Source organism: Epinephelus moara, chromosome 6 (assembly GCF_006386435.1).
Source record: "Epinephelus moara isolate mb chromosome 6, YSFRI_EMoa_1.0, whole genome shotgun sequence".
Taxonomy (NCBI): Eukaryota; Metazoa; Chordata; class Actinopteri; order Perciformes; family Serranidae; genus Epinephelus; species Epinephelus moara.
In genome coordinates this window covers 28386870-28410382 of record NC_065511.1, presented here as the reverse complement: position 1 = coordinate 28410382, position 23513 = coordinate 28386870, and the positions used below count along the sequence as shown (strand labels likewise).

General features: G+C 40.5%; 1 protein-coding gene across 8 annotated transcripts in view; it reads left to right on the top strand.

Moving 5' to 3' along the window:
- The window catches only part of arhgef1b (Rho guanine nucleotide exchange factor (GEF) 1b), a 66626-nt gene that overhangs the window by 8238 nt on the left and 34875 nt on the right, over positions 1 to 23513 (top strand). For 4 of the 8 annotated variants that reach the window (XM_050047105.1, XM_050047104.1, XM_050047102.1 and 1 more), the window contains exons 2-5: positions 10246 to 10310; positions 17273 to 17359; positions 17457 to 17570; positions 22582 to 22680. In XM_050047105.1, coding sequence (XP_049903062.1) covers positions 10284 to 10310; positions 17273 to 17359; positions 17457 to 17570; positions 22582 to 22680 — 327 coding nt within the window. In that variant the 5' untranslated portion in view covers positions 10246 to 10283. Of the gene's footprint in view, positions 1 to 10245; positions 10311 to 17272; positions 17360 to 17456; positions 17571 to 22581; positions 22681 to 23513 lie in introns of those variants that run through there. The other 4 variants (XM_050047106.1, XM_050047108.1, XM_050047103.1 and 1 more) reach the window with 3 other exon arrangements.

Below are 23513 nucleotides of genomic sequence, written 5' to 3'. Positions count from 1 at the left end.
TTATTGCACAAGTTAAATTAAATTATTGCAGTGTGTGAAAAAATCTCAGGGCCACTCAGAGAGAGGAGTTGTACAGTTTGATGGCCACAGGCAGGAATGATTTCCTGTGGCGCTCAGTGATACATCTTGGTGGTATGAGCCTCCCACTGAAAGTACTCTTGTGCCTGACCAGCACGTGATGGAGTGGGTGTGAGACATTGTCCAAGATAGTTCGTAGCTTAGCTGATACAGATACAGATAAATGTACTCGGGCTGCACCTAACAGTTATTTTCATCATTATTTAATCAGATAATTGAGTCATTGTAGCTCAAGTGTTAAAAAGTGTCCAAGTTTACATATTTTAATCGCTTATTTTGTTTGACCAGCAGCCCCAAAACTGAAAGATATTCATATCTGTGTTATTGTGTAAAGCCTTTGTGCCTTGAGAGGAAGTTGCATGAAATCAGATAAATTATCTCAAGTGACGTCACGTGAGTCTCACAGAGTTAGAAAGTTAGAAAGTTTGCTTTGCCTCTGCTTGAGGCTGGGGGCTCGAGGCTACATTAGCTGATACTAGCATAACACACTCAAATCTCCGACTGAAGTGTTGGTGGTCGAGTTGCATTGTGGGTACTGTAGGTAGCAGATTTTGACGTAGAAGACGGATGTTTGGAATAAAAAAGATCATATTGCTGGTTCTGCTGTTTTAATTTTTATACTACAAATCCCCTTGCTTACAGAGTCGCAGTATGTTGCAGTATATTGAATCATAACCCCTGTACTGTTATAGGTATCTGTCAGATTCTTGCCAGTCCACAACCCTACTAAAAAACCTGTTCATTGTGAGTCAGACAGTGTTGTAATAGTGTAATGCTAAATCAGTGGAGTGCCCTTTTACATTGTTTGGGAATATATTGGCTGTAGACTGTCAAATATGGAAGTTATCAGCTCAGTTGTTTGCCTTATCTTGAGTGTTCAAAGTTGGAGTCATTATTTAATTGTAGATTTAAATTGAAGATAAAATATTGATTATGATCAGCGCAGAGAACCAGTGTTCGAGATAACAATTGAATTACTACGTGATTTTGATGCCTTGTTAATCGGTCCACCCCGAGGGAGAGGGAAGAATGTTGCATATCTGGATTGCAAACCATTGGCATGAGGTTAGCATCATGAACCAAGGTGTGCTTGTGTGCAAGTCCAGAGACATTTTTGGCTTTGGAGACTTTGATTCTGGGCAGGCGAAATTCCTTCCAAAACCGCTCAGCATCAGCTCGTTGTTGTTGCTGCTGCTGCTTTGTTTGGTGTTGTCTTAAAATCGGCAGCGAGCGAACGCTGTACACGTGAACGGAGCTGCGAATGAATGAAGGGTGGTTTTTGTCACAGAATGTCAATCAGATGTTTCTGTGTGTTTTTTGCCTCAGCAATTACTGCTACACACACACACACACACACACACACACACACACACACACACACACACAGATGGAAGCAGTTAGGCCAAGCTGGAGGTTTACTGTGAGCTGCCAATCCATGCCAGTCGATTGGCCCCAGCCTATCAACTGTTTCCATGAAGCCAATGACCTCTATATGGGGACAGAGGGAGAGGGAGGGGGTGCGTTTGGGTGGGGGCGGGGGCGGGGGTGGCAGTTTGTTGGAGCATGCGAGTGAAGTGTACTTTGGCTCCAAGGAGAGACGAGAGAAAATGAAGAGGTGTGTTAGGGCTCGACGAATGTGCATGTCAGTGTGCATGAAGAAGGGAGGAGGCTCGGCAGTAGCTTGTTATTCGGGATACCATGTTAAACATCATCCTTAAAATGCTGGGAGATTTTTTAAGGGGTGGGGGGTTGGGGATTGTGGAGCATCATTAAAAATCTCTGAGAGCAATGTCCGCTCAACTGAAATCATATGAAGAGAAGGTCAATGATTCTCTGCAGCGATTGTGTCCAAATAAAATCATACCAAGAAAAGGTCACTGCAGTAAAACTCTCAGAGGAGACAGATCAGTGGCGCAGAAAGTCCTTTTGAAATCAGGAAACCCAGGAGGATTGAACAATATGATTTGTTTGGAGTCACAGCTGAAGAACATGTAAGGCAATGAAAAGACCTGCCTGTGTTTTCCCTGCACTATTGGCCATAATCTTATTTTAGCTGCTACGTAATGGTCGTTAAATTACATAATTGGCCCTTGTCTGCCGGCAATGAATGCACTGGCTGTCTTGGAGCGATCGCACAAGGGGCCACTTTATTTTAAGTGAAAGGTCGAGGAGACGAAGGAGGTAGGTTAAGAGAGACAGGAAAATGAAACAAGATGTAGAGACATGCAGAGTGATGGTAGAAGAAAAAAGGATGTGGTTGTCAAAATGAGGAGGATAAAGTGTTTGAGAAGGTATCTTTTTTTTGCACCTTCACCACAGACAAGCCACTCCCTCTCTCACGCATACACTGATGTCACTTCCCGTGTGCACACACTATCTTCAGCATTTGGCAGTGCACCCTCTCCTCTGCTGTTTGCTTTGCTGTCAGCGCTGTGACGAGATTTCTGGGATAACTTTAGCCCTCTGTAATGTTCAGACCACGGTTCTGTTGCCCTTTTACCTCCTTCAGCGAACATGCAGACAGTCAGTCACATTTGGCCTCGTTATCTTGAAACGTCTTATCTCTGTGAGCTGATAAGAGCCTTATCTTTAATCAAGTCTTATTTGTGGAATAATTTAAGATGTTTGTGTTGTTTGTGAGGCTAATCTGTTCAGAAGTATTACCTTTTTTGCACTTTCATTAAGTTGGGGGGCTTAAAGGTCAAAATCAGTGCAGCAGAGGGTGAGGTGTCCGTACTTTTAGTCACTAGTGTGGGTCAGGCATTTCCCATAACCAAACTCCATTGTGTCTTTCAGTATGCCTTCTATGTCTGGTAAATGCCCACTTTTGTCTTCACACTTCCAGTTTGTAACAAAGTCTTTTTTTAAGGGGACATGTTGCTTTTCCTTATTTCCTGTCACATGTATATAATGCTACAATGTCAGATGTTCATATTAAATGCGGCCAAAGTTTCAAATAATTCAAGTAATCATGTGAGCAAGAACCTCTGGCTTCAGACTGTCTAATACTACCTCCGAGACGAGCTGACGTCCAATCACGCAGGATTTATTTATAGTCATCTGCTCCAGGAGCACCACTGCAAGTGTTTACATTACATACTTGGCTACATGTAGCTTATAGTTTCCCACACATTAATTTATTTTTACGGCGGCCTGCCATGATTAAAACATCTGCCGCCATGTTTTGATTTTCTCTTTTTGGACTGTTTTAGGAGCACTGTTGGGATATATATACCCATGGTATGCCCAGGGTAATCTGGGCACAGACAGAGCAGCAGAACATCTGGCACAGTGTATGAAAACTTAATCGCTAATTGAGCTAATTCTGGAAGTTTGCTTCCACTCACAAACAATTGCTCCTCTTATCCATTGATCTGATCTGATCAGCTCTGATCAGAGCGACTGACCTCAACCTCTGAACTTAGAGGGGGACACAGACTGATACAAAATTACCAGCTTAGCGAGTTGAAAGTTAGCAACCCCTGCACCTTACGCTACATGAAAACATGTAATTTATTTGCCAGTGTTGTGAATTTCTGTGATTCCGGGTCATATTTCTGCTGAAACTGCGGTTGTGAAAATTTTGCCATAGAAGCTTTTATTGGAGGTTTTTCATGGTAGAACGTGCTGCTATGTTCAGTTAGAGTCATTCCCAAGCTGCAATGATGGTGCAGAGACACTGGGATACAGGGAAGCCTGACCCATTAGAGCAGACTGGGCTTTTTTGGGAGGGTGGCTTAAAGAGACAGGCACTACAACTTAGCATTTTTAGGCAGAAGGATAATACAGGTGTTCCAGCACAGACACTATGAGGAGAATAAAGTGTTATTAGAATATTAAAGCATGAAAATAGAGGTGGGTGGTATTGTTCTAAAAATATATCCAGATATTTCAGGGTATTTTTGCAATAATATTATTCCTAATGATATTACAAAATACTAAAAAGTTACCACATAGGCTTAACTTCTTACCTTTCCTTCTTTTGTATTTTGGAGAAATCTACAGATTGAGTTGGAGACATTGACTGATTTTACTCTGAGCAGCAAATTGCTAAAAGGTTCTGAAAGGTTCGGGGCTGTTCATAAAACATTCAGGGCTGTGGTCTCGGACACTCAGGCCTAACGATGCCACTGATTCCTTACTACTAAGGTTGCTCCTTTTTTAGTACTGACTGCTTCACCATGGAGCTGGTAGCAATTTGTTTTCAGTCAAGCTTGTAATTGCTGTGTGGAAAGTTATGACATCATTATGTCAAGTCACAGTATTGCCATAGTCACAAGGTTTTTTTTTGTTTTTGTTTTTTATCAAATTAGATATCATATCAGTATTACTGTCAACAATATCATATGGAACGTCCCTGCATGCAAACATGTTCTAGTAGAAACAAAGAAAGTATAAGCCTCAGAATGATCATCATAGATCCCCTGTTAGATCTCAAGCCCCATCCATCATTAGCCCAATGACATCATTTTCTCAGACTTTGCTGTATTAGCCTGTTTTCAGTGTGGTAGTTCTTCTCATGACGTGTTGATGGAGCTTCATGTGTTAAGTCAGTAGAGTGTCAGCATTTGTCTGCCTTTATTTGTCAGTGACTTCATTTTTAGGTCACAAAATAATGACTTAAGTTGTTCTTTTATCTCAGACATGTGTTAGGATGTTACATACAAGTTTCGGCGGAAACTTCCGCCTTCCTCAGAAGTGTCACTTGGTGACACATTTTGCAAGTATACAAATCTATGAACCCTGAGCAAATTGGTGCAATTTCTTACAAAAACATGGGAAAAAAGAAATTGAGCAACTTGGTAAGAAATGTCCCACAAATTGCGAAAAAATTAATTTAGAAATTTAGATTTAGAATTTATTTATTTATTTTTTTTAAACTAGGCAAAAAATCTAGGGAAAATGTATATTTATTATTATTATTATTATTATTATTGATACATATTAAAAATTATGGTACAGAATTATTGTAATTTTTAAGCATTTCAGGTCATTTCCTTTTTTGTTTTTTAAAACTTCTTTTAAAATAATTTTTCTTGTTTTTAATTTCATCTTTTTACTAATTTCTTGCAAAATTTTTGGGCCATTTCTGTTGTTGTTTGTTGCCTTCTTCCTTTGTTTTTGAAAGAAATCAAGCCAATGTGCTCAGGTTAAGGGTTAAAGCATGCTCAAAAACGAGTTACTTAGTTTATATTTTTCGCACATTTGCCAAAAAAGAGGCATAACTAGTTACATTTTCATAGTGTATAATTTGCCTTACAGTTGTGACGTGTGTATATTTTACAGTTTAACATGCATTGAAATTTCTCAGCCCACATTTTAATACTTACCTTATAGATATTTTTACATTTTTAATATATTTTTGCTATTTTTTTAATATATATATTTTGATTCCTATTTCTGCCTTTATTCTAATTATTATTGTTTATTACACACGTCTTTTAGCACACCCTCAAATGCAAATTATTCTGCATTATTCACACATTTTTTTGTGTATGTGACAAAAAATATCCTTGAATCTTTTTATTTATTTACTTTTTAAAATTGATTTCAAGTCATGTGACTGCACATGGCCGTGGTCCATGGCTTTTTCTTTATTACACTGAGTCAACTTTGACATCTTACACCTCAGGTCTCACTCAAACTCTGCGTCCACACACACATTCTGTTCATGTACATTATTAGGCTCTGAACACCTTCCTGTTATATAACAATTTAAATATAAAGTCATATACACACCACTCACACACACATATGCTCTCTAGTCACAGATGCCTCTGGGTCTGTTTTCACCGAGGTGCTAGCTCACTGTCAACTCTGCCATCTGCAGCTGAAGCCATTTGGTCAAGGTTGACAGCATTCAGTGTGTGTGTGTGTGTGTGTGTGTGTGTGTGTGTTTTTGCATAGGTTGTAAGCGTTGAGGTTTAGGTCTGAGCTCAAACACAGCTTCTGGATGCTTCTCTGCTTGTTAGAGTTTCCAGAGGTTCTCACACTTGTGTTTCCATTGCCTGTTTTTTTTCTTGTTCTTTCCACTGTTGCTGCCTTGTTCTTCATTTCCTGCTGCAGTGTGTCCCCACTTCTGAATTTCTTCTCCACGCTCCCTCTCCTCCTCCTCCTCCTCCTCCTCCTCCTCCTCCTCCCTCCTCACTTGGCCCCCTGCTTTTTTTCTCTCTGTTTAGTCTATAGGGTTCATATAGGCTGGTGCTCGCAGCTACAGTTGTGTTTACTAGTCCAAGTCCTCCAATTTTAGTGCAGTACAGGTCCTGAAGTCTGAAAAAGTATAACAACTATATGAAGTCCTGGCATTTTTAAGTTTTGTAAAGGCTTGAAAAAAATAATTGTTGAGATGCAAGTATGACCACACTTTTCATGTTGTTGAGGATCCCATTTTTATTTCATTTCTACATGTCGTGGTGTATTGTGACGTCTCCATCGTGTCTTCAACCCATTCAAAATGCAAATGTCTATAACCCTGCAGTTTAAGGCCGTTGTCTCCTCCTCACACTCTTTTCTCATGAGCACTCTGTTCCTCATTTGTTCATCGCTGGGTTTCGTTCATGCTGCATGCTCACTTCCTTTTCTGCTTCCCACGTGAACTTAAGACATGAGCGGCACAGGAGGTTTTGTCTGATGCAGTTTTGTCTGCATATTTCTCACGGAAACATTTCTGAACTCTTATTTCTTCACCTTTTATCGTTCTTTCTGCCTTTCTTTCATTCTCCCCCGTCTCGCTCTCTCTTTGTCTCTCTTTTCATCTGATAGGTCATACAAGAAATGGCTCTGATAGCTTCCTGAGGAAATTACACCCACTTCCTGTCTGTGTACCTCCCCATTTGCCACCTTCCCCAGTTTTTTTTTCTTTCTTTGCCCAGGCACCTCAGGGAGCAGCAAGTACGGGAGCAGCGGTGCTGGTAGGAATCCCCCAGTCTCTGCTAATGAGGCTGTGGCCTGATGAGAGCGCCAGATAAACAGCAGTACAAACAGAGCAAGCTATAGCCATTTGCTGCTGTGCTATTTTTGGATGCTGCCCTCATAGCATATAGAGGACAGGACACAGCCTATTGTGAGTGAACGTAAGAGGAGAACAGTGACCTGTGTTTATACAATGGCTTCTGTGGCCAGGTGCATTTAGTAATTGTGCCAGAGTGAAGCTCTAATTTTAGTGTTTTCAGTACAGGAAGATACATGCTGAGTGTTTCTTCATCTGCAGCTACCTCGACTGATTTTTCATTTAGAGAGAGCATTGTCAGTGAATCTTGATTTTTACATCTCATGGCTGCACTTAAAGTTTAAATAATTGTCACTTTTATGCTCTACGTGGCTGACCTTTTAAAAAACACATGTAATCAGGTTACTATTGACTCTTTGCTGAGTCCAATATGAAGCCACTGTCAATTGTTGTGTGATCACAGCATCTTTTAGATTAGACCAATGGCATTCTTTTTTGTTGCTGGAATGGGTGTGTTGTTTTCAGCACATTCATTTTAGGCTACATCCACACTATAACTTTTGAAAACGCTGCTGACCCTGTTTTAGTTTGAAAACTCCGGGGTTGTGTTTCAGTCTGGAGGGGCAGGAACGGAGACTTTAAAAAATGATGACGCAGGCATTCACTTCCTGATTGGTATTAGCAGTCCTGATATGTAGAGCCAAACCACTATAGCTACGCCTTTTGTGATGTCATCTTTCTCATGTGGGTACTCCTTTCCCATTGCCATGGTTTCCTCTGATGGATAATGCTCCTGGTACAGCTCTGATGCGTTGCTGTATTTGCCTTGCAACGTATTCCAATCTGTTTTCGGCTGCCTTGACCGCCTTATACCCATACGCCCATTGAATGTGGATTATCATGTGATATGCATTTACAGCCGTGTTAGTATGGATGGAGAATAATTCTGAAATGGTGCTAAAATGCTTGTCTTTTTAAAACAAAAATAAGTAGAGCGTATGTACCTCAGTGTCCCGGGACTGGATCCCTAGAGAGGAGACAGAGGACAGTGGTGATGTCCGTCACAGTGTCTATTTTTGTATTACTGTTTTAAAGGGATAGTGCACCCAAAAATGGAAATTCAGCCATTATCTACTCACCCATATGCCGATGGAGGCTCAGGTGAAGTTTTAGAGTCCTCACAACACTTGTGGAGATCCAAGGGGAGAGGAGGTAGCAACAAAACTCCACCTAATGGAGGCTTACGGCGCCCCAGATTCAAATGTCCAAAAACACATATTTGAAACCACAAAATATCTCCATACTGCTCGTCCGTAGTGATCTAAGTGTCCTGAAACCCGACATAAAAAGTTATTTGGAAAAACGTTGGTGCACAGAGAGGTAGTCAGAGCTACAGGCTACAATGAGGCTAAAAACAGAGTTTAAATGACGTTTTTCCAAACAACTTTTTATGTCGGGGCTTCAGGACACTTGGATGATTACGGATGAGCAGTATGGAGACATTTTGTGGTTTCAATTATGTGTTTTTGGACATTTGAATCTGGGGCGCTGTAAGCCTCCATTAGGTGGAGTTTTGTTGCTACCTCCTCTCGCCTTGGATCTCCGCCAAATGTTGTGAGGACTCTAAAACTTCACCTGAGCCTCCATTGGCATATGGGTGAGTAGATAATGGGTGAATTTTCATTTTTGGGTGCACTATCCCTTTAAGAAGTTTTGCTGTTAAAGAGTAACTTAAAATCACAGACTGTATAAAAACATGGACACAGCCACTGTGACGTCAACCATTGGTCTGTGGATTCCCATTTGAAAGCCTCGTCTTTGACATTTTGGTCATCGCCATCTTGTATTTTTGGAGCCAGAGGTTGACCATGTTTGATTGAGACTGTGGTGATGCCTCACAGACAGTCTGTCACTCAAAGTGGCCACGCCCCTAACTATGCGTAACTTTAAGCCTTACTAAAATGTAAACAAGTGAGTTATATATAAATTCACCCTTGCAGTTGTCACAACTGTTGAAATTAGCCATAAAGATAAAGAATATTGTAAACATGTTTATTTCTGCTGTAAAGTTAGGCATTTGAACGAGGGGGTCTGTGGGGACTGATTCGCTCTTGCAGCCTGTGTCAGTTTGCCACACAAGGAACTGTAGTTATCTGGCATGTGTCGGCAGTGTGTCACTGCCCTCTGTGGTTGACAGGTTACAGCCGATTTGACCTCTACACCCAGCATCACTCATGGGTGTGGTCACAGGTGGCCCCTGGGTAGGAGATGTATTGCAATCGGCAGTTAAAAAGAAAATTATTTGCATATTTAGATTGTATAGATTCTGTATTTTTCAGTGAGCTAGAAGGAAAAGATGTGATTGTAAGAATCTTAAACTAACTACATAATTTTTAGAGTATAAGAGTATTTTCATGCATGTTAAAACATATAAGCAGGAGGTGACGTTTACGTTTCCCTTTAAAAAAAATAAGTTTACAGCATATTGGCCTATTTGTACAAGATGAATAGTGACAACAGATTGCAATTTGTTTGTGCAATAATTCATTTAGCTCCGCCCACACAAATAGTTCCTACTTTGTGTATCTCTACGTGTTACCGTGGGCCAGTTACTTTTTAGGTTTTTGTTTATTGTGCAGCCAGTGAAATAGGAGTCCATTGACAGTTGCTGTGTTGTGATTTTGATAAGATAACAGCTTCATCAGACAGTGTGTTGCGACATCAGCTGATGTTTCATGAGCACACGTGGAGATTTGCAGTGAAGTATCCAGGCTTCTCTCTGTGTCCTCGTCCTCTTCTGATGACCACTGATCATTTAACTCAAATGTTATTTATGGAAATCTGTTCATCTTTGTGGTGCAAGGTTTGTTATGACCACCAGGCTAATTAACGGTAACATAATTAACGGTTCACAACACCTGTAAAGCGGAGTGATGTATGAACTGTTGTATAAATGTATACTGGTTTTTTCACCTCTCTTTAATGATTTGTCTGTTTTAATGTCATTGTTAATGATATCTTCATCTGTGAGGGTAAACAAAGAAAAAGACTTTTGGGAAATCCTCTTAATGATGAACTTTTTCCTCTGGTTGCTTCTGGAAAACATGATATCGACACATGTAAAACACTTTGTACACTGTATCATTTGACCTGGTCATGATCCTGCTGTACTAAACGTATCACACTCTCCTCTGACAGCCACCGTCATGTTATTGCAGGAGCTTGATTGACAGGTCTGAGCCCCTGCGGTTGCAGTATGGACGCTGAAGATGCCCACTTCGGGGTGAGGTCACAACAACTTGCCTCCTCCTCTCTTCTCGGTCTGAGGGGTTTAACTAAAACAGCTAATTGTTTCAGCGGTTTCACAATGGACGTGGGATTTGCATAAGATGTGATGTAACAAAGACTTAGCTATTATTAGGCCGCAGCATAACCTCTTAGTGACCTGGTGGAAATATGAAATGCTAAACTGTGCTGCTACTCTGTCTAAATATTCAAGAGGTCTGATGAAACAGGTGCTGTTTTTTTTACAGTACAGTATTAGAGTTCGGCCTGGTCAGAGATGCAGAGGAATGCTGTTGTAAAGACCAGTTGTCATATAACACACGCACACACACCCATACACACACACACGTTCACCAGCAGCTCCCCACAATCACATAGGAATGGCCCCCTCCCACATACGTGCTCAGTCTTACCCCACACACACGCGCACACACACACACACACAAAGGCACGTACGCTTGATGGCTATCATTGGATTGATGCCACCTGACACTTAGTTAGTGCTGGAATGTGATGGGAGGGAGGGGAGGGCCGGGTGGGGGGGGCAGCTGCCGACTCTCAGGAGCACCGGAGCTGATCTCGGCACCTCTGGGACGCTCTGTTCAAATACCGTACGCCTGTGGTCTTTTCCTCTCGAACGCGGCCACGTCTGTATCAGACAGGAAGGACCCTCGCAGTTTGGAGCTTATGCCAGCTATCATGTGCTAATGGAGGTGAAGGGAAGAGGGTCTGGTTACTGTTGAAGATCACAGACTGTCTCCATCTGTTGTCTGAACTGTGCCATATGCTGGAATGTACCACTTGGCTCCGCCTGGGCAGAGGAGGCTCCTGCCCCTCACTATACTTCTTGTGCTCTGTTAAAGCAGAGCAGAGTTGACCTTCCCTACTTCTAACCACGATTGTAACCACGATTGCCGTCCCCTCCTGACTGCTCCAATTTATCTCCCGGAGTATGAACATGTCTTACAGTAACTCAGATATCAACCAAGACTTGACAGTAACAAGGGATCGGCTTCAGTATCTCCTGTAATGAGGAGGCTGAAATGCTGCGATCATGAGGGCAACATAGTCGCAGTGCTTTCCTCAAAGTTCTACAAGCATCTTAATTAAGGTTTAACAGTCAAAGGTACGGTCGGTAACTTTTATAAAAAAAATAACCGTATCTTAAACTGTCACTATATCCAGACAGTGTATGAGACAGATCATGTACCCTGTTAGGGGTCACGGGGGGGAATGGAGCCTATTCCAGCTGACGTTGGGCGAGACACCCAAGAGATAAGTGTGCCGATACACCCTGGACAGGTCACCAGACTATCACAGGGCTGACACATAGAGACGGACAACCATTCACGCTCACATTCACACCTACGGGCAATTCACAGTCACCGGAGTAAGCTGGAGTACCTGGAGAAAACCCACGCTGACAAATGCAAACTCCGTACAGAGGAGCTCCCCCACCCCAGGTTCGATTGAGGAACCCTCTTGCTGTGAGGTGACATAACATATGTACAGTTACTCTTCTGCTATATTAAGGAACAGAGGTGTCAGCATGCGTTACCGAGGTCACTGTTCCAGGAAGCCTTCTGGTAATGGCTTTTTTTCAGGCTTCTGATTAGCCAACACCTTCGTCTTCTTCTTTTGCGTGGCTTTAGTGTTACAGTTATCGTGCTCTTGACAGCGCTTCAGTTGTGTTTTGCGATTAGGCCATAGTCTGCTTAAAAAAAACATGTTCCTCTGCTTTCTCTTAAGTGCTTCAAATGGCTTCTGATTTACTAGAATTCATCACGGCTGAACAAAAGCAACAAATCAGAGCTGAGAAGTCTCTAACGCAGCTGTCAGTCATGTCAGTCACTGCTAGTGAACTGCGGTCAAACTGTCAAACTAGGCATTCATTCATTTTCTGTATCCGCTTATCCTGTTAGGGTCACATGGGGGTGGAGCCTATCCCAGCTGACATTGGGCGAGAGGTGGGATACGCCCTGGACAGGTCACCAGACTATCACAGGGCTGACACATAGAGACAGACAACCATTCACACTCACATTCACACCTACGGACAATTTAGAGTCACCAGGTAACCTGCCTGGTGGAGTACCTGGAGAAAACCCATGCTGACTTTCTCTGCGGATTAAGGACCTGTCTACACATGTACAGATATTTTTTAAAAACAGATTATCTCTGCTCCCCCATGTTTAAAAAAAAAAAAAAAAAAAAAAAAAAAAAATCTTTCTACATGAAACATCTCTGTCCAGGCTGGAACACAATAACAACTTCAGATGCTCACTGGCATAGAACGTCTACTGCAATCCCTCCTCACTGCGAAAGTAAGGGTGTAAACAGGCCAGTGCTCTGTTTTCTAAACACCTATTGGAGACCTCATCACTGTTGATTCTCCTCTGATATAAGAATAAAGGTGCTCACTAACCGATACGAGTGCAGCAATAGGCAACTTAGCTGAAGTGTAAAGTAACCATGACCAAGCAGTGCCAAAGGTAAACATTCCAGTAGTCTGCCATTGTTGTTTTTGGCCGAAGCTCATTACACGAAGCAACAATGGACATGCTCGAATTAAGGAGATGATGTCATCCGCTCCATTTTACACATCCACACAGATACACAGAGTAACCAGAGTTATGAAAATTCTGCATAGGTGCCAACTGACGAATTAAATAGACAGTTGAATTTCTTTTAATGAAGTTATGTCGACCAAAACGTGGAAATTAAATACTGTACGTGATGTCTGGTTCCTTCTCAGGTAGAAGTTGTACCAGTCATTCAGACTGTAGCAGTGAACGCATCTCATCTTTCCACCAGGAAACCTCTAGATCTGCTTTTTTTAGTCGTCAGTCATAGCTGTTGTTGTCATCGTGATATACGTCTGTGTTTGCCTTGGTGAAGTAGTGTTGGTTTTGTTTTGTTAAGGAGTTCGGTGGCTGGGTGCTTGTGCGAAAAAGAGGATGTGTGTCCCTCTGTGTTGGTGTGTCGGCGTGTGTTTATGTCTGAGTGTCCATGCAGATGTGCGTCCATGGCCCTGACAGGCCTGTGACTCTCTGTTTGGCTAACCCCTCCCACGCATGTTGCTCCAACACTGACCTTTCTCAACCCACAGCCCACTGGATACGACCATGAATGAACACATTCTCTGTCTGTCTGTGTATCTCTCAGTTTCGCCCTTTCTTTTTCTGTTTCTCTCTTTACAAGAACTCACCTTGACCTCAAAGCATTTGTCAGCTCTCTCGGCCGCCACTGTACACAAACACTGTGTTCAGGCCATGAATTGAATCGTGGTCGTGTACACACTGACATTTCCTGTATAAACTCCACCACTAAGTGATTTTTCAGTTCCTTCTTGATAACACTTCAACAACGAGCGTATAACCACACATTCACACATATAACCCAACATGCTCTGTGAACATGTATGTACAGTAACATGCTTCAGTTGACTCAGTTTCTATTTAAATCAATTAACACATCTGAAACCATTATTAATGCTGCATATCCAATCAGAATAATTTCTTATTAAGTCTGTCTACATTATTAATTTGGGAAACACACACAGAGAACATATAACACATGGATGACATGAGCCTTTTAGAGATACTTAGAAAGAAAGTGTTATTAATAGAGACAGAGCTGCACTTCCTCCTACAGTGTAAAACATTCAGCGAAATACGGAACATTTATTTTCAGAAGTTCAACTCTGTATTTTCAGATTTCATGGAGTTTAACGACCTCTCAAAATTAAATATACTCCCAGGAGAGGGAGGCAGGGCGCGTCTTGCTGCCCAGTGTGTTTCAACACAACTTGACGGACAGCAAATGGCCGAGACAAGCACACACATGCAACATGCTTGTTAGTTTTGTACCATTTTTTGTTCTTTTATATATTTACCTCTTTTTCTCTGGTTTCATTATAAAATTTAATTATTCGTGAGGTGATTGGTGATATCATTTATCTGACATTCAGGCTAATAGAGCATTTTGAAATAAAAAAAAAACTAGAATTGAAATATATTTTTTTTGTTCCAGTATATATAATTTTGTGTCATAATATTGGTAATTATCTAAATGCAGTGCTTTAAAAAGATAAGATAATATTAAAATAGAATTAAATTTTTAATCTAGCCATGCAGGAAAGTCTGACAAATCCAGTTATTATGTGAGTTATCTCGTGAATCCAGTTTTGCCATACAGCTTTTCACATTTGCCTCATATAACCAAAAATATTCAAGATTTATCTGTCACAGTAGAAATGGTATGACAAAATCTCTGACAGCTGACAAATCTTTATTGTTTTTGTGTACATAGATAGTAATAATATTTTGGATGCACCAGTGGCTGGTGCATCCAAAATATATCTGCTGATACCATATCGGTATCGGTATATTCTCCTTATTGCCTGCCATGGTTTATTGGTAAATAAGATGGCATTTACTGATGGCAGTGGCTGATGTTTTTCTATTATGTCACATCAGTTTTGCACAGACTAAACCATAGGGCTTGAGACCAAGAGCATCCCGTCATCCCGGGGACAATAGAAAACATGTTTGGGATGAACAAAGATCTTCCCCAGGATAATTTTGGGGAGAAAGGATGCAGGAAACTCACTGTCAACATGTTGTTTTACAGATAATGCTGCATTGTATGTAGCACATCCATGCAGCGGGAGAGCTTGTTAACGTTAGCAGTTAGCAGAACTAACTGCTAAAGGAGGCTGCATTGAGTTACATTGTGATGCATTCAAGTTCTTTTTAGTAAAAACTGAGATTTTGGTAAAGGTAAATTAAAATGCTCTCATGATGTGTTCAAATGTTGTCTTGTAAAATGACATTTTTGGCAAGAAATGTGAATAAATACAGCTGATTTAAGGAGAAATTCGTTGATGTTTCACAGCAATACAAAAGGTTTTTTCATGAATGTGTGCGATTGAATTTGTGCTTATTCAAAGGAAGTGTAATAAAGTACTAAATGATTTTCAAACAGTTCAGTACTTTCTTTTAACATCGGTATCAGCCCAGAATTTTACAGTCGCCACATTTTATTATAGAGCATTTTTCTAAAGGAAAGTTACAAAAGGCCAAAACCGACAGCAGCAACAGTGCAATGAATACATAAAACAAGAATAAAACCGCAGTGATTAAAAATGACAATATAAAACTGAACTAAAATCAGGCTCAGATATGATTTAGCAAATAATGAGGTCACAAACTCTTATCATGCAGATTATTCCAGATTTTTGGGGCCTTTACAGGAAATACTTGATCACTAGAAATACTGTGAAAGGTCACAATATGAGGATAACAGGTTACATGAAGGTTTGTGTTGTGATATCACCCAACCCTGTGCTGAATTATTAACTTCAGGTGCTACAAAATGGACATGAAACTTGGATGTGTTGAGTTATGGAATAATATTCATAACTCTCAATCAATAAAATAACTCAACAAAATAAAAATGCTCCTCTCTAACACTTTCTCGAGGCTTATTTTCCTTCAGAAACAGTTGGAGTCACTTTTTCCATTCATTACTTTGACTCATACCTCACACCTCTTCACAGCTCCGCACTCACACTCTGCCCTCTCTGCTCACCTAGCATTGGACAATGGTAAATGTTGTACAGTGTTGGCTTTTTGATGTGTGTTTGTGTTTGGGTGTTCCCTGGTAGCGGCGCTGGGTCTGCGGCCTTCAGAGGACTGAATACAAGAGCTATGTGTTGTTTGTGTGTTTTGGGCGTGTATGCGTGCAGGGGAAGTGGTGCGGGGTGTAAAAGGTGGGGGTAAATTGGTCACCCGTTCCGATGCATTTTTTTCCCATTCATGGATTTCAAAGGCAAGGATTGGCATAAACCTTTAATTTCAGATTAGCTTAGTTACATTTTTAGACCTGAGGGTTTACGTCATGGCAGTTTGGGGAGCGTTTTCCTCTGAGTGTATTACTGAACTCCACACTGCTCTGAAAAAAAAAAAAAAAAAAAACATTTCCAGAGGCAAAATTTGGCCAAACTTAAAACAAAGTTCAAATCGAAGATGTTTTTTTTTTTTGCAATGCATGTTTAACACTGAATTATTCCCCCTTGATTTCAACACCTAAAGTAAATGTTTTAGTTTTGCCTGGGGGGAGGGACCCATCTTAATGAAATATTAAATTATTCAGTTAAAAAAATATATTTTTAATCGCTTATTATCAGTTCATTATCACTCATTATCAGTGTCCGTTACTCACGAGCAGCAGGAGATACCCGCACACCAATGCAACCGGGCTGAGCAGCCACAAAAAAATAATAAAACAAAAAATAATTTTTAAAAAAGTGAATTAAATCTTATTCTCTTTTTTTAAAATAATGAAAGTTATTCACTTTTTTAAAATTATTTTTTGCACTTTGAGCACCTTTCTTTTTGTGCATGGATGTCCTAAATAAATTTACATTTTTTTGCATTTATCCAAGAACCTTTTTTGTAGCTGTCCAGCCTAGTTGTATCGGTGAGCAGGTATCTCTCCTGCTGTCCTTTCTTGGTTGTCCATTGTACTAATGCACCCAAGATGAACTTTTCTGTTGCCCCAAGTTGGTGCAACTTCACAGCAGCAGCCCCAAGACCATACTCAGTAGCCTCTTGATTTATTTCAGGAGAGAGTAAGCTTTACTAAACAAGTAAACACTGTAAGTATTGCACGCTCTGTCAGTGATTTCCAAGAGCGTCCTCGTCAGACCGCACACCTTCACACACATCGGGTCTCTGTCTCTCTGTTAATGAGGTGTGATTGGATGCTGGGAAGTTTTCCTGCTTTCCGCTTGATGTGATCTCTCACTGGGAGAGTTCACTGTCTTTATGTCTGGCTCTGCTCAGTGGGGGCTCAGGGCGTCAAAGAGGAAGCCTACCGGTATAAAGTATAGCCCATAATGTTTGCTAATTGTCTTGTTTTCTTCCCCTTTCTCTCCCTCTCTCTGTCTCTCCATAGCAGGGCGTGTTTGGGGCTCAGTGCTCTAACCCAGCCATGAGCATCATCGGCGCTGAGGATGAGGATTTCGAGAATGATCTGAATGATGTGAGTGAATAAAAGGGCGGCACAGACAAAAGCAGCTGAGTGTAATTTAATCATGTTCTCTTATTTCACTTTGCTCTGTTTGTTTTCTCCCTCTCAGGTGCCGGATGAGCAGTGCCCATACTTCAATAACATAGACCTGCTGAAGGATCGCCCGACCCACCTGCTGGTGTTCATGCAACATGTCATCCTACAGTTTGACCCGGCCCCCCTGGTGAGAACTAGTACTCCCATGATGCAACATCCTGTCTACACAGGATGTGTTTCAGCCACGTTTTTCAGTCATCCATCTCATACACGTCTGATGGGACAGATTTGTGCCTGTTTTAATCAATACAGCTGTCTGCACAGGACATAAGTGTCTGTTTGGCTCAAAGGTTGCTTTCACTACACAGTCTGTGTAGACACGGTGTTGCAGTGTGTGTAAATCAGAGTGTGTGTGCCTGTTTGTATACTACTGCTGAAACAACACCTAATCTATCTAATCTAATAGAGAAGGAAAAAAAGGTGGAAAAATGATGACAATTTATTTAACTTGTGTGACATAAGTGGGGGAGTATAGCGTGTTTCATTACAATTTTTCAGCTTCCATATTTCCCACTTAAGTAAAAAATGGTTGCCAGGTGGCAGAAAAACGTACAGTAGATCCTTTAATCAAACAACAGATTTTCTCCAATTGTAATTGATACATAACGTCCTTGATCCAATGCCCATATGGATTCTTTTTGACTTTTCATGTACGAAAGTGATTATTAGTTACAGCTGTATTATATATGTGTTTAGACAGCAAGATGCCTGATACATTTAGTAAGTTCAGTATTAGTGTACAATAGGAAGGACTAATTTTCCTGATGTTAAAAACAGAAGTTTAAACTTAGACAAGTCGACTAGTCTAAAAGTAAGATAACGCTCAATAAACAGTCAGAATTATGCACAATTTATTCTATAACTTAAAACATTGTCTGAAAAAATATTGCGTATATAATAAGATCCATTTGAAATTGTTAATCCCTTTCTTTCCTGAATTAAATCTTAAATCTAAATAATTTGCGCTTTGCACCATGCATTATGAACATTGTACATTATCCTACAAAACATGATGACAACTCGCTGAATAAAAGTTAGCAAATAACATTTAGTCAAAACAATATTCTTCTGGAAAATGTGACGTAAAACTTATGAATATACCAGTATGAATATTACTTGTATAAAAAATGAGGCTTCGATAGACAGACAGTGCATCGGACTACGGCATCGGGCATTTGATTCTTTTGATCTTGACACCCTTAGGGACTAAAGGAATATGAATAACTTGCAGGGTAATTGAGGAATGGACACATAATTTGAGGTAGCCAACAACCCGCTTCTACACATCCAAAGAACTTCTATAGAAAATAATCTGCTTGGCAGCCAGACCAGGCGTCTAATTGAGACAGGCATTTATTTGTCAAAATGTGTAACTACACCAGGCTAGTAAAAGGGACTGTGCTTTTAATTGGGATGAGACTTTTAATTGAAGTTTTACGGTATCTTAGGAAATTAGCCTGATTATTACAATGGTATTTTTATTGAGTGAATGTTATAATAATTGAACAATTAAGCCCTGTTTCCACCAAACACTTTCGGTATGGTACCTTTGGAACCAAAAGTTACCCTTCAGACATGGTACCTAGACCCTAGTGTTTCCACTGCCAACAGAACTCTATCATGTGGGTGGGGTTGTTGTCACTCACTGCTCCGTCCAGCACTCACTGTATTTCCTCATTATCGGTGACACAGAGGGAAGTCTGCCCCTCGTTTATCGTCCACAGAACGAGGCTACATGCCGACATTTTCAGAACAAAACAGAACAGGCTGCAGTGAGAGTCTCTCTCCATAGGATATTTAAAAATAGCAGGTTTGTGCATTTAGTTTTTCTAAGGCAAGTTCGGGGGTTTAGTGTTGCTGGAGCCCACAGGAATGATGCTCCACTGCCCTTTTTATTCTCTGAGTGAGGATTAGAATATATGCAGCTCACCTAACCCAGTCAAAATTAATATATACATATAAACGCTTGAAGATCCACTCATTACTAAAAGTGTGTGTCATATAAAGACTAATGGTTTGAACAGTGGTTACATGAGCCTCAAAACCAGCCACAGCTCAGCCCTGAGCAGAGTGACCGTCTGCTATTGACCAATCAACAGACTGCAGTGTTCACAGCTCCACCTTTTAGTACCAGATCTGTGTGCTAGGTACCCCAACAGAGGGGGGACCAAAAATGGGGACAGTACAGAATGGTTCCATTGGTACCATCCACAACTTTTTACAGTGGAAACGGGGCTTAAGTTTAACCAGCTAGTATTTCTGGTGCCGACTAACAAGGGTTGCAACTGACTAGCACTCGCACACATATTTAGTTTACAGTTTTTGCTCATACTGACCTGGCGCATCACATTGGTGTTTGATTTAATATGTGAAACAGGTCATGAATCCACAAGGAAGTTGTTGTTTTTAAAGATACAGAAAGGAAATGAGGATGGAGACAGAGAGACGAGAGGTATGGCAGGTATGACATGTGCAAAGTCCCCGGTTGGAGATGAACCAGGGACTTTCTGGTCGTATGGAATTTGGGGCCACATCTGTGCCCCCCTCACAGGGAAGTTAAAAGAACTACAAGATTGTGACTAAAATAATGATTGAGATTAATTTGCTCGTTTATTATATTGTTGATGATTGCTCATCCACTTATGTAATAGAATATAATTATATTTCATTTCAACATAGAAGAACATTTCTTTTAAATATTACAGCCTGGGTCTTGTTTCTGTTGTTTTGGTTGTGGTAACTTTTTATTCACAAACTGAGATGTTTGGCAGCGTCACTGGTCAACACAGTCCATCTGGATAAACAAAACGAGCAGTCAGACAGGCTCTAAAGAAACACTCGTCCAGCCATATGAACTAAAGCAGCTAAAAGTAGAACAAGTAGTTGATGTTGCATTGCAGGTTTTCTGTGTAGTGAAAAAGCTTTGCCTGCAGCCAAGCAAGTTTGGGACACTGAAGTAATCCCAGCGTCCTCAAAATACACAAGAGACAGATGGTTTACCTGTGAATAGAGAGCGCTTGATTTGATGCCACTGTAAACACAGAGAGTCAGAATTGTACCTAATAGATTTTATTTGATAACACAGCAGGCACAGTTTGTATGAAACACATGAAACAGCAAATATTCCCTGTGAGTTTTTACTGAAGTGTGGATTCACATTGCACGTTTGGAGACCTCGCCTGTGTGTGTGTGTGTGTGTGTGTGTGTGTGTGTGTGTGTGTCTGACTACATGTGTGTCAGTGCTGATATAAAGCATGCCTGTCCTTTCCCCTTTGTTCTGCATGCAGTCACTGTGACCCACCCAGGTACTGTTTCACCTCCCACAGTCATGAAACACTCTCCTTTTTTAAACCCCTCAACCTCACCAAGGTTCATGTAAAGAACAAAAGAGTGTCAGAACACCAGGTGTGTTTGTAGAAAATCTTATTTTGTTACAGTTTAAAGGAAAACTTCACCCTCTCATTTGTGTTACAATTTCTCATTGCCTGTTGCCTTGAATTCGAGAATAAAATGTTTTTCTCAGGCACCTTTTGTGGTGAACGGAGAACCCAAAAAAGGGCCACATGGGTCTGCATTTAACAACAGCAAAACTATATCATAACAGCCATTTTTATAAATTTCATTAACAAACAAAAACACAGAATAAAGATGTAAAGCTCTAAAACAAGCAATATAAAACACAAGATAAGATTAGGACAGAGAAAAGTCAAAAAGTATGTTAATATATACTAGAAATGAATCATAAAAACTCAAAAAACAGCAACTACACTTGATAACAAAGACCAACTAAGACACACCTTGACATTGGCATATAGAAGACTGTGTACAAAAATCCTGCAACCGTGTTTTGAAACGGCCAAGAGGAACCAATTAGTGCTTCTGCAGAAGATTCCACATATAGGAAGCTGCATACATAAATGCTCGCTTGCCAAACTCTGCACGTACCCTCAGTACAGACAATAAAATCATGTTTACGACCTCTCACACAACTTGTACAGTATAATCCGAGTCTCATTTATCCAGTCATATGCTCAGTATTTCCGAAACACAGTTTTGCTAAAAAGTTACAACATAAAAACACTTTTACCTGCAAGAAGTGTGCGCGAGCAAGCCTGAGCATGTGTGAGACTGTTTGTATGGACGTGTTATTGTCAACGTTTTAGTGAAAATGCCTTGTTTTTGGAAAGTACTGAGCGTGCGACTGGATTAATGTGACTTGGATTATACTGTGCGAGTTGTGTGAGAGTTTGTAAATGGATGTTTTTTTAATACTTCTTATTTATGAACATTTTTAAGTTCAATAATTATAGGAACACAAGAAAAGAAAAAGAAAAAAAGAGGAGCAGTACACAGGGAAAAAAGTCAAATATGAGGTCATGGGACGTTTACAAGAACATGACAAATTTTCCTAGTTTAAGTAAGGTGTCATATGGTACGTACAGTAATCATGTTGAGTCTGCCTCGTTGGCAAAATAAATTTTGGCCATTTTCTCCACCGTTTTTCACCCAATTCTTTTTGAAGTCATATGGATTATGTCATCTGTTCCAGAAGATGTAAATGTTTGTGAATGGATATTTTGATATAGTTTTGCTGTTGTTAAATGCAGACCCTGATTACTTGAATTCATTAAAAATGTTCCAGTTTTTTTGATTCTTCGTTCATTGTGGAGGCATGTGAGAAACAAAATTTTCTTTAGGAATTCAAGGTAACACAATGATCAATTGATGTACTAATGGTCATTTTGCAGATGAAGTATTCCTTTAAAAACTCTCTCACTGTTGTTGAATCAGTGGCGTAGAAGACAGAGATTGAGGTATGTGTGTGATTATGGCTGACAGTGACCACTGTTTTATAAGATATTGTCATTATGATTTAAATACCCCATTAGTCTCTGTGTTTTGATGAACAGCACTTTGTTCATTTTATGTCAGCAGCTTGACTGTGAGGTCAGGTGAAATTAACATTTATATATTATGACATACCAGTAAATCATATGATTTGTGATATCAAATACTAACTAATAGCTGTGGACGTAACAACGACACAGACGGTGCATTAATGCAACGCACAGGACATTAAAAGCCCGCTGACATTTTGTTTGCACTCATTGATCTTCTGTCTGTCTGTCTCCTCTCAGCTGTGTTACCTCCATGCTGACCTCTTTAAGAACCTCAGTGCCAAAGAGACCAAGAAGCAATTTGTGGAGTTCTTCAACACTTTCCTGGACAAGGGTGCAGTAAGTAGCACACTACAATGCATTTCCTCTAAGACTTTTGTCCGTATGCCAGTTAAGAGTGGATGCGAACGGACTTGAAATAATGAGCGACCTGATAGAATTTATTGTAAACTCAAGGTAAAACAACGGATAAATCAGCAGAACACAAAAGACCTTGCCAGAGACCAGGGAGGGAGGGACATCACGCTGATAACAAGCGGGCACATGCAGTGTTTTATTCTCATGAAACTTATGCCGGCCTTACACCAAATGGCTTTTCAACCAGTTTCACTGTTGCAGACAAATTTCCATTGTCGGATTAGGATCGTTAGAGTTTCACTTCAGTTGGTGCGCTACTGTGTAAGGTGGTCATAAAACTCAGCTGTCTTATGTCTTTTTCTTGTCTCGACAAAATCAAACATCTTTAATATCATCCTAAGTTTTTAGTCTTGGTTCGTGCATATACTTAAATTCAGCAGCCAATAGCAGCTCTCTCTGCAGCACTAAACAGGAAGTCGCAAACCACGTAGACAGTGAACATGGAGGGGACTCTGGGGAGGCTTTTGTCCTGAGGAAAAGGAGGAGAGACTGGTGGAGCTGTGGAGTCGGCGTTGACTTCAGTGTGTATCTGATCTACGAACTAGCAGTTATTTTAGAGAGAAATCTTATTTTCTTTAAAACTCATTCCCACAGTCTCCTCCATATGAAATAAAACAGCTGACCAACGAAGGCTGGCAGCACATTGAGGCACACAAATACACTTTATAGATTATATTGATGCAGAACTGACAAGTCATCATATGACACCTTTTATCTTCAAGGGTATCACCATCTAAATTAAGAATTCCAGTGTG